This window comes from Paroedura picta, chromosome 4 (assembly GCF_049243985.1).
Source record: "Paroedura picta isolate Pp20150507F chromosome 4, Ppicta_v3.0, whole genome shotgun sequence".
Taxonomy (NCBI): domain Eukaryota; kingdom Metazoa; phylum Chordata; class Lepidosauria; order Squamata; family Gekkonidae; genus Paroedura; species Paroedura picta.
In genome coordinates this window covers 107,497,184-107,509,357 of record NC_135372.1, presented here as the reverse complement: position 1 = coordinate 107,509,357, position 12,174 = coordinate 107,497,184, and the positions used below count along the sequence as shown (strand labels likewise).

Below are 12,174 nucleotides of genomic sequence, written 5' to 3'. Positions count from 1 at the left end.
TGTATAGTACAGTCCCCAAATTCTAGCATATATGTAACTTAATTCAAGTTATCTCCAGTTTCTGGTTTTAGTGGTCAAAAAGCTCAAGAAACAAGCAAATAGTGGGTCAGACCAAAACACTGTAAAAGTTGCCATGGAAGTAACTACACTGCCAAGCAACTGCAAGTAACTTTTTAGCCAAAGAGGCTTACTTTTCCCTTGCAGAGTCAAAGCTAGTATTATTTTCTAAGTTCTTATATGGACTCAAACTATACATCTTGCTCAGCCCTTTCTAAGCAAATTGGCTGGTGTTCTCTTGAATTCCAGATAAATAATTGCTACAGAAGTCTAGAAACAAGTGCTACCATATCAAATGAATAGGGTACCCAAAAGCTAGTGCTAAATATCAGAAGTACAAAACACTAAAAAAGATTTTTTAGATTTTTGTTTATTTTATTTGTCCTGGGACTTTCTTATCCCTTTTTTGATCCCCTTCTTTTTTCTTCTCCCATTTTTCTGTACCTGTCAATGACTTTTAGTCAATATATGGTATTGCACATAGAGGAGAGAATAATGATGTAAGTTGTTTTGGGTCCACACTGGGGTGTATATAAAAGCAAACAAAGTGAACAGTGCCTGGGTGTAACATGGGCTGTTCCCCCACATGCCAGTAAGCCATAATTCTGTAGCACAATCAAATAGATCAATTCTACTGATGGTAACGGCTGGTAAAGGAACAGTTAATAATAATAGAATAAAATACAAAAATAATGCATAAAACTATCAATTGGTAGAGAAGTCCTAAAAATAAACTGGACTTCTATTTTTCTGTCTTTGATTAGACAGATCTGAACAAACACTTCATCCACTGAGGTAATCATGCTCAACCCATCAGGAAAAAATTCCAGAATCAACAACACAGTCATTCCTTACAGAGCCAAACTGGATAGTGTTCTTGAATACTACAGCACGGCCACTTTGTCCAAGAGTATAGAGCACATCGGAGAAATTGGGTCTTCTTTCATTATCTCTGCCCAAGCAAGAACAAACAAAAGTACGTGTTAATTCAGCAACTAAAACTAAATCACGAGTATGCTGAAGGCTTCATGTCTAATGAAATGCTCAAGAAAACTCCCCTTTTCATATAGCTGCACAGAAAAAAAAATTTTTTTGAGGCGGGGGGGGGGGGGTTCTACCATAGCCAGCTTGGTGTAGTGGTTAAGAGTGGCAGCTTCTAATCTAGTGAGCCAGGTTTGATTCCCCATGCCTCCATATGCAACCAGCTGGGCTAGTCACCTTAGGCTAGTCACAGTCCGGAAAGTACCATTCTCACAGAGCAGTCCAATCAGAGCTCTCTCAGCCCCACCTACCTCACGGGGGAGAGGAAGGAAAGCCGATAGCAAGCTGCTTTGAGACTCCAGGTTCTGGCATGCTGGGTTCGATTCTGCACTCCCCCACATGCAGCCAGCTGGGTGACCTTGGGCTCGCCACGGCACTGATAAAACCATTCTGACCGAGCAGTGATATCAGGGCTCTCAGCCTCACCCACCTCACAGAGTGTCTGTTGTGGGGAGAGGAAAGGGAAGGTGACCGTAAGCCACTTTGAGCCTCCCTCGGGTAGAGGGTTTCACCACCACCACCTTCTCATAGTAAAAAGCAGAGTATAAAAACCAACTCTTCTTCTATAACAGTAGTATTGCACATAATCTCACTTCTGTGGGCATGTTAAAAGCACATGACTGTGTTTCATTACACAAACATATAAATGCATATACTGTACATGCCAGAATTTAAGGTATTTCATGCAATAACAACTTCAACAAGCCTCAGGAGACACAAAGACAGCATGTGGAACAAGGAATTAGTTTTCCTTTTTCACTGGGTCCACCTGTGAATTCAAATTACTATTAAGAGCAATTTTGCTCAAACGGCACTGCAAGGATATGTAATTAGCAATACCACAAGAATGGAAATGAAACTAAGAGTTAAACACCAAGTAGACAAGATTTCCCATTTGACATTTAGACATATCAGCAAAGCTCATGTTTGGTCAGAAGAATTAGGAAGATGTTCATCTCTGCAAAACAGGCAAATCATAGTTTCCTCATGCTGATGCTACACACACACAGCATATCACTGCCCGTCTTCTCTCTTCTTCACTAATGGCCAAGAGAAAGAATAGGCTTTTACAACCTGCTTTTCTTACCCCAAGGAGTCGCTTACAATCACATTCCCTTTCTCTCCCCACAACAGACACCTGAGAAAACTGTGACTGGCCTAGTGCACAAAACATCACATGTAATTTAATTATACAGTAAAGAATATTAAAATATTCAAAAACCACAGTCCTATGGTTCTGTGCATGAGTACCTACTCCTAATATAATGGCAAATGTCCAATTGTATAAGAAAAAGAGTTGGTTCTTATATGTCACTTTTCTCTACCAGGAGTCTCAAAGCGGCTTACAATCATTGTCTTCCCTTTCCTCTCCCCACAACAGACACCCTGTGGGGTGGGTGAGGCTGAGAGTGCCCTGATATTGCTGCTCGGTCAGAACAGCTTTATCAGTGCTGTAGTGAGCCCAAGGTCACCCAGCTGGCTGAATGTGGAGGAGCGGGGAATCAAACCTAGCTCGCCAGAATAGTATCTGCACTCCTAAACACTACACCAAGCTGGCTCATAAATACAGGTTAAACGGTATAAATTATATCCATATACAAGAACCAATACCAAACTCATTTCAGCTAAAAATGCATACAATTCAAAGTGAGCATTTGAAAAATTTAACAAAAATATACATGAAACTCATCATACACAGAATGGCCCTTATTCCCACTGAGGTGGATTCAAGTGGATGAGATGTTCACTTATGCAGTGATGATGAATTTTCTTGATATGCAACATGGGCAACTCATCAAGATATACAGTGTTTCATACACCCATTGATCTACTTAGGACCAATCTACAAGACTCAAAGCTCTTATGGAGTACTCAGGTACAAATAGAAAAGAATCTGCTGAGTGAACAGCTCACAGTTAAGCTTCTGAGTGTCAGTAGGGTCCTTTTATGTATATGTTTGTGAAATTTATGAAGTGTTATTTGAATTTTATCACTGAGAAAGGCTTTTAGCCAAAACATATTTGGTATTGGTTCTTGTACAGGGATACAATTTGTACCTTTTAATCCTTATTTATATGATTGACCATTTGTTTTTTATTAGGGTTAAGTACCGAAATGAAGAACCACAGGGGTATGGATTTACAAGGATATTTTTGTACTTTTAAATGTACACTATTTTGTACATTAGCACTACATGTGTAGCTATATTTTAGCCTCTTTTTCTTGTCTGATCTTGCTTGCTATACCTCCCATTATGGAGCAGATATGCATCAAGATACTAGGTTACTTCACATTCTCTTGTTTAAACTCAAGATTTTGGTTCAGGCATGAACCTATTCTCTGAACACTAAGGCTAGATTGACAGTGACTCAGAGGGAAAGATAAGGGAAGATAAGAGGTAGTTCACAAGTGCAGGGTCTTTCAACATTTCAAAGCCACATTGAGTGGGCCTGCATATTCCATCTTGTTAATGTAAGGCTTTATGGAATTGGATCTGGTGTAACTGGAAAACACAGATACTAACTGGCAATCTCACCAGTTTGGCTGTATCACCTGATCAGTAGCACCGATGGTCGAGTTGTATCACTGGACATACATTTCATTGGCTAGCTTAAACCATGCCTGCATAGCCATGAAGTATAAAGCAAAGATTCTTCATTCTATCTAGATGGATAAGCACATGTTGATTATGGTCTTTGAAACTATCTTGGACTTTGTCTTGCTAAATACCCTCTGGATTACAGAACCATTTTTTGTAAGTATCTTGGTGCTTATATGAGGTTACAGGGTCCTTCACTGGCCTTCCAAGCAAACAAAGCTGAGGGTGACTACAGGATGAAAAGTTGTCCTAACTGAAGGTTCAAAGAATCCAGAAATCAACCAAGCATGGTAATCTAGTCTGCGAGGTCAAGGTCTACAGGCAAAGAAGGGATGGTGTATCAGAATATAATCATGCTGTATCCATGTCAAGATGTTTTATAGGTAAACCCATCTGCTCTGACCTCATCCTGCTACAACTCATCTTCACGTTCAGCAGTAACTGATGTCTAGCCATAAGGTGAGCATTTTTCCTTTTAGCCTGCAGCTCTGTCCTAAACCTTTGCTTCTCTAATGGTGCAGGTGATCCTGGAGGAATGAAAACAGGCAGCTGGCTTTCGACTGCTGGTTCACAGCAGGGGAGGGATGGATGTGATTCTGTGCAAACTCTTGGCTCTAAATCTTGGTATGCTTGTACTTCCTCCTTTTTTGTGTCAGCTTCCAGGGCCTCTGGTCTGGCCAAGTTGATTCTTTCCTCCTCTGAGAAATTCTCACTATCACTGAGTGTCCTGGCTGACTCATGATACTAGGTTAGCTATCTAGATTTGGTTCTCACTATATATTCCTGCACACCCTTTCAATAAATCTCTCTAATTATATTTTGGTGTGTTTTTAACTCAGGAGGCATCAATGAACTACAGTTACCAAAGCAACTTGTTTTGGGACTCAGTTTGTGAGTATACTACCTTAGAGGCTTTTTGTTTAAACCTGGGAAAGGCTACAAGCTTGGTAATTTACTCTCTGGCTGGTGGCAGCAGTTCCCTGAGGTGTGTGGTTTCATACTTCAGCCTTTTGTTTTCTTTGCCCATTGCCTAAACCCCTACCACTCTCCAGGAGTAGGCCCACCTTTGCTCTTAGATTCCCTCTTTGCACCTCAAATTGGCTCCACGGTATGTGGTGGAGCTGCAGAAGAAGGAAATGAGTTGGCTAGAGTGAATGTGGAGGAAGACTCGCAGTGAAGTGGCAAGAACATCTTAGCACATGCTTATGAAAGTGTACGAAGAAGAGAAAAACAGTTGGTTCTTATATGCTGCTTTTCTTTACCTGAAGGAGGCTCAAAGCGGCTTACAGTCGCCTTCCCTTTCTTTTCCCCACAACAGACACGGTGTGAGTTAGGCGAGACTGAGAGAGCCCTGATATCACTGCTTGGTCAGAATAGTTTTATCAGTGCCATGACGAGCCCAAGGTCACCCAGCTGGCTGCATGTGGGGGAGTGCAGAATCAAACCTGGCTTGCCAGATTAGAAGTCTGCACTCCTAACCACCACACCAAACTGGCTCTCACCATGAGATGGTGGTGAAGGTGGCTAAACAAGAGTTTTCTGTTTCCTGTATCACATCTGCAAGCTCTTGGCCAGTACAATTGTTTAGGGTAGTTCAGTACCACCCTCGATTGAAGGCCAAAATTTTAGACAATTGGAAGTAAGCTGTGAGGTATTGATGAGTTGTTTTTTTAAAAAAAAATACAGATAAAGTCTTGTTGCTCTGCTGGGACCTTCCTGCCACCTTACAGACATAAAGGGAACTGGAAGCCTTTGGTCATCTTGGAAGGATACGTCTGATGCCTTCAGGCAGCTCTTGGTAACTGAAGTGAAAAAGTGGAAAAGTTGCTGGGGTCAGTGAGGGCAACCACTTGCTGCCTTTATCCCTGTTTATCCCTGTGGTGGAGGGGTTATTGTGTCCCTACCAACTCCCTGTGTCAACAATCTTTACATCATCATCATCATACATCATAATCTTTAAACAGCCCGTGGCGCCACGGGCGCCACGGACTAAATAATTCGTTAAGCCCCCTAGAGGTGGGCTTTGTCCGTGATGAGGAAGGGTCCGGGTTGGACCCTTCCTCACGACAGACAATCGGAGGGACCAATCGGCAGGCGCGAAGCGCCTGCCGATTGGTCCCTTTGATTCCCAGCCTGAGCAATTGCGAGCCGCGCGCAGCGCAGCTCGCAGTTGCTCCCGGACTGACGCGGCGAGAGGCGCGAAGCGCCTCTCGCCGCGTCAGACCGCCGCCCGAGGGAACCCCCATCAGTCGCGCGAAGCGCGCCTGCTGGGGGTTCCCTCCCTGCTGGTCTGACGCGCCTTCTCCCCTTTCAAAACCCCTTTTTATAAAGGGGCTTTGAAACTAGTATAACATATTATGTTCAGGTAGCTATAGCAACAATCTTAATTTTATATTTACATCCCGCCCTTCCAATGATCAGGGCATGTAACAGCATTAAAATGTATATAAACGTTAAAACTTTAAAACATTCCAACTATTGCAATTCATGCCCTTGACTAAATCCCAGATGGGGAAGGTTTAGCTTCCTCCTACCCTAGCAGTGAGGCCAACTTCCATGGTGGATGTCATTTTTGGCCTTGAATCAAGGCCCTTGATCATAAGCCCATCATAGCTCCATCTTACAGGCCCTGCGGAACTGATTTAGGTTCTGCAAGGCCCTGATCTATCCTGGGAACTCATTCCGCCAGACTGGGGCCAGGGCCAAAAAAGATTTCCACTGGTTTGATGGTTTGTTTCTGGGCACAGTTCTAAGTACTGATACCTATGAAGTGATACACAGCCTGTGATCAGGATACCTGAAAGATCTGCCACATGAACCAGCCACAAAATGAAGTTCACTCAGAGGCCTTGCTCTGCATGCCTCCACTATCTGCTGTTCGTTAACCTCTTAGTTCTGGTACTTCTTCTTACAAGAGATTTAGGCATCAGGCAAATAGGTTTATATTCTGTTGAGAATGCACCCCCTCCCTGTTACATTTTTACTGGATGATCAGTTTTAGCCCCCACCTCTTTTAGGGCACACTGTTCTTTATGTTAATTTTTAAAGTGTTTTTAAGATTTCTTCTCTGTTGTATTTTTATCTCCAATGATGCTTTAAAGGTAAAGGTAAAGGTATCCCCTGTGCAAGCACCGAGTCATGTCTGACCCTTGGGGTGACGCCCTCTAGCGTTTTCATGGCAGACTGTATACGGGGTGGTTTGCCAGTGCTTTCCCCAGTCATGACCGTTTACCCCCCAGCAGCAAGCTGGGTACTCATTTTACCGACCTCGGAAGGATGGAAGGCTGAGTCAACCTTGAGCCGGCTGCTGGGATCGAACTCCCAACCTCATGAGCAAAGCTTTCAGGCGGCTGCCTTACCACTCTGCGCCACAAGAGGCTCATATTGAAGCTTTAATGACTTTTAATTAGGGTTAACAGTTCGAAACTTAATTCCAACAAAATTGAGCTGCTACTGGGGGGGGGGGGGGTGAAGGGAGGCCTGATCAGGAAATGGAATGTTTTATTTTCTTGATGAGGCAGCCCTCCTGTAATGGAGCAGGTATGTAGCTGGAGGTGCTGCTGTAGCCAGACCTTCTGTTGGATAAACAGGTGACAGTGGAGGCCAAGGGTGCCTGTGCAGGAAAGATCTTGCCACTGTGGTGACATATATACTGCAATGTGCTCCAAATCTGGCTGCAGCTGGTTTGCAGTGATGTCTTCAGTGGGTTGTAGTGAGCATATGCCCCCAGTTTTGTTCAATCGGCATTGGGTCCCAATTTGCTTCTAGCTCATTTCACCGTGCATTCTTCCCTGTTTGTTTTTGTGTATATTTAGGTTTTGTTTAATTTTTTTTAATATTATATTTGAATTTCAATACACTTTAATATTCTCTGACTCGGGACCCTGCATTGGGAAGACAGTATAAAAATAAGAATACTTCAATTTTTGATTCTTTGTTTGCTGCAGTTTTCATTTCAGATTTTATGTTTTCATGCTTCATGAAAGGGGAATTATGCATAGGCTACAATGAGGATTCCTCAACCATACTAGAAACAAACCTTTTCCCAATAATTAAGCAATGTATATAGAATATATATAGTTATAATAAGAGGAAACATGGAGTCCAATGTCTTACCTACACATCTTATGAAGGATGTACTTCAATCTTGTAGAGGATGATGTATCCTCGAATATTAGCATGAACTAGATTTGTGCACCTTTTCCCAAACATCCTGAACTCATTCTAACAAAAATGTCACTTTTAATCTCTAAACATTCTACACGCATATTATTCTTTGCTGATCACTTACAGATAACCTACTCTCTCTGAATATACTTATGTTTTGCCCTTGACTCAGTGGCCTGCTGTTTATTCTTTAGGTTGCCTTTGGTTTCCTAATTAGCATACTTTCTGTATCTCATATAGTCCTGACTCTTTTTGGAATTATGTTCATACCAATTTGATATTCTTGATAAAGCATTTGCTTGCTAGAACAAGGAATTCCTTTATTTGTACCTTCTACGCTTCCTCAGTGAAGCTGCTAGCCAATTTCAGTATATGCTTATCAATATTTGCATGGTATGTGGCAAACAATATTTCAAATATGAGTGAGGCAAGTCCCAGGAATCAAAACTACTGAGTTTTACACACACCTAAAGTTAGATCCAGACAGACTTTTCACTGTTTTACCCAGTTCCCCTCCTCACGAGTAGCCCAACTCCTCCTCCTGCTTTCACCAGCAGAAAACGTTTATGGATCTAAACCAGATAATTAAGCTGAAAGTGGAATGATGGAATGGACTGCACATGTCAGTCTAATACATGAAACATTGGCTGCCTATAGAACAGTAGCTGCTCAGAACTGTTTATGGAGGACTGAATGAATGCCTACGTTTGATCCCTGCAGCCTGAAGCAGCAAGGATCTATTTATATCCTGCCACCTAATTTCACTGTAGGTGTAGTCCAGGCCTTGTTCTGGTTCAGGAAGGGATCAGGACTGCATGTAGAGACAGTGCAGTGTAGTAATTCCCCTCTTTGTTATTTCTTATTCTATAAACTACTTCTCTTTGCAAAAGTATTCTAGATCTAGGGGACAGAGACATAACAGTTGTCTGAGAAAGACAAAAGGAAAGGGTAAATTTGAAAACAATTGCCCTGATTACATTCTATCATGGATTAAGAATCTGCGGTCCAGGAAAATGTGCCAGTTCACATATCCATATTCAACACAACAGCAAACAGAAACTCTTGGGTATGCAACAAAGTAAAGGGCAGCAAGTACTGAGTTCTCTTCTTAGTTATGGATTATGAAGGCAACATACACCAATGAGGCCAAGCTTATCAAAGGATGTTAATATGATCTCCAACTTGCATAAACTCAAAATTATTTTATCTCTGGGACATATCGAAAACAGCCCTTCAGTTTCTCATACCTTACATCTGTGCCAAAATCTCTGGGCATATTTCCCATATATAAATCACCAGATTCTAAGTATGAGTATCCAATACCCTTAAATGAAACTAGTGAAATTTTAATTAGTATGTTCCACAAATAGAGTGATGGACCCAGAAAACACTCATGGTCTGGGATCTTTCCCAACCCTAGAGAGAGGAGGGGCAAGGGAATGAGGTGGCCCTTTTTGCCTCTTGGGTCAAGGGAACTTCATGTATGAAAAAGAAATTTAAATTTATTGTTTTGATTTAAATGTGACATTATAAAGTATTCCTCTCCCTTCCATCTCCCCACAGCAGTTGCCTTGACCCCTAGAACAAACTTTTCTGAGTTAAAAATGGCTATGGGGGAGAGGAGGGGGAGAGCCTAGAATCCTTGAGCCCTGGACCGCAGGATCCAACACAAAGAGCTTATGGTTATGATGCTGTTAGATCAGATTGTCTGTGATCAAGGGTTATTTTTTTCCAATTTACATCATTTATGGTCCACCCTTCTGCCAAGTTCAGACTCATAAGTCATTAAGGACAGATATATTGTACCAGGCAATTAATATCATTGTCCTGAAGTCCATTTGGCAGACATCTCTCAACTTTTAGGGATACAGTTGGCAAACACCAATATAGGGTAGTGGCTGCACTGTCTTACTAGGACAAGGGACAGCTTGCACAAAACCTCTTGATAACAGTTGCTCTGGGGCTTTCTTTAACACACCATCTTTGTCACATATGGCAGATGTCTCAGGGAAAAGAAAGTGAGCCAAATAGCCAAGCAGTAGTAAGAGTCAGTCTTCCAAGATTTGATAAAATGGCCTATGAACTATGATACTAGATTTAACCCCACTCTATGTAACTTGGGAGCAACTCACTAGTCTAGACTAACCTGAATGTTTTGTCATTTTGTTCTGTGTAAAAGGAGAGAGTCAGGCTAGGATCCGGGAGACCCAAATTCCAACCCACACACACACACTCTCAAATCACTCTGTCACATGTTATTTTGAGGGTAAAATGGAGGAGAAAAGGACTGTGAGCCACTTGGGTTCCAATTGGAAAGAGAGATGGGGCAAAAATCTCCTAAATAAATAAAGATTCATAATACAGGAAAAATCAATGAAGCAGATTCAAGGGAAACATTTTATGTGAGACAGATATTACTACAATCAAGGCTACACCTAGCAGCATAGCAAAAAGGTGCCTACTGGCCACCTGGTATAATAGCAGTCACATCCAAAAAGAAAGCATCAGCCTGTTCACATAGCAGAACTGTCTCTTTAAGACTCAGTGCAAAGGCTACAAGTTTTTGTGTGCATATACCCAGACAAACTTTCTTGGTCTTAAAGGTGACACTGGCCTCAGACTTTTTCTCTTTACAAGTGTTTTCTAATAATTCCTGTTAATTTTCTTTTAAAAAACTAGCTATAGGCTGTGGTATTCTAGAATAAAAACTAAGAACTCCAATAAGCAGTTAGCTTTTATAAAAACGTCACCAAGCATTGATAGAAGTGCTAGTAACCTATTTAAATTTGTTTAAATTGCTGTTTGACAACAACATTGTTTTTCCCGATAGTTAGCCAATTTGCTTTTGTAATTCATGTAGGTATCAAACCTGTTCATTATTAAAATATCTTCTTTTGTTCTAATAAATGTAATTCATGACCAATGTATTAGACAACTGACGAAATATCCAATTGTTAAAAAAGCTGACTATCTTGAGGACCAAGGCATCAAACCAAATTAGGACAACTCAATGTGACAAGTTACAAGTAGCATCCAAACCATTTTATCCCAGGCTCAGGCTACTTCTCCCCATTTACCTTAAAGAAATGAAGCAGAGTCAGGGGATGGGGACACCTCTCTGCCCAGAGCAAGACTGTATGCAGAGGTCTTTCTGTGGATTAGCTAAAATATTAAGTATGTAAGAGAAAAACTGTATGGAAAAGACTCAGTGCTCCTCACTGAGTGGGGGGGGGGGGAGGAAACATATGTCCTTAAGTGCATACAAACTAAGCAAGCAAGAGCAAAGAGACCAGAGACCTTTCACAATGTTTGTCACTGCTAATGATACCAGGACATTCTGGAATGTTACACTGAATCTTCCTATTTGTGACCTGGGCCCCTGCTTTCTGCCCCAGCCCTCAGTAAATATGCAAACTCCGAGACTTTCATGACCTTTTCTTCAACTTTAAGCATTTAAAGTTCTATTCCAGCAGCAATGAAGACCATCCTGAGCAGTTTACCAAAATGTAGGTGCAAATTAAGAGCTTAATCCCAGAGGAAAAGGAGGGGAAGCCCCTCACATTGTTTCCAGTGGACAATCCTGCCGTTGTTTTCAGTACATCCACATTTATATAATCAATATAATACTTGAAATCAAATTCAGTAAAGTCAAACAAGCTTTGCAAAAAGCAAAACATTCAAGGGTTTACATTCAAAGCAAACCTGCACAATCGTTTTAGGATTTTCCGCAGTAGTTGAATGATGAGAAAATCATTTTGCAGCTGTGGCACTGACTGTACTGCTACTTTTGCTGAATTGTATTGATTTGCATGATGCACTTTTATGTCAGGCTTGCTATCCACTGAAAGCATAGCCACAGACCTTTCAGGCATTTCAGCTCAGAGCAATAACATTCACACCTAGCATTAAACAGACAATGCTCCCTATTTCCTTGAGGAATCTAATTTGGTCTTCTTAACAGTATCTACTCCCTATTAGCAGTGTCCCTCAAAACTTTCTTGCTCCGAACCACATGGCCACTCTAAGCATCTCTCTCAGTTGTAATTCTTTGCGCAACTATTCTCATCCTTCATATCTCGATTAGCTTCCAGCTCTTAACTATTCTGCAATTCTTCTGCCCTTCCTTAACTAGAAGCCAAAGCATCAATTCCTGTCAGCCCCATCTTCTACACAAATCATGTTTGTGTGGTGGTTCTTCTTCAGTCTGAGGGAACTACGCCTACAGCAACTATGCCTACTATGCCTACAGCAACCAGGCACATGTAACCTTTCCCCTTTTCTCCATTTCAGCAATTTTAATTTGGGCAGTG

At 41.6% G+C, this 12,174-nt stretch overlaps 1 protein-coding gene across 2 annotated transcripts in view; it reads right to left on the bottom strand.

Moving 5' to 3' along the window:
* MOV10 (Mov10 RNA helicase) overlaps positions 1–12,174 on the bottom strand; it is a 42,403-nt gene that overhangs the window by 27,874 nt on the left and 2,355 nt on the right. For both annotated transcript variants that reach the window (XM_077334913.1, XM_077334914.1), the window contains exon 2: positions 913–1,009. In XM_077334913.1, the coding sequence (XP_077191028.1) occupies positions 913–1,009 (97 nt within the window). The remainder of the gene's footprint in view (positions 1–912; positions 1,010–12,174) is intronic.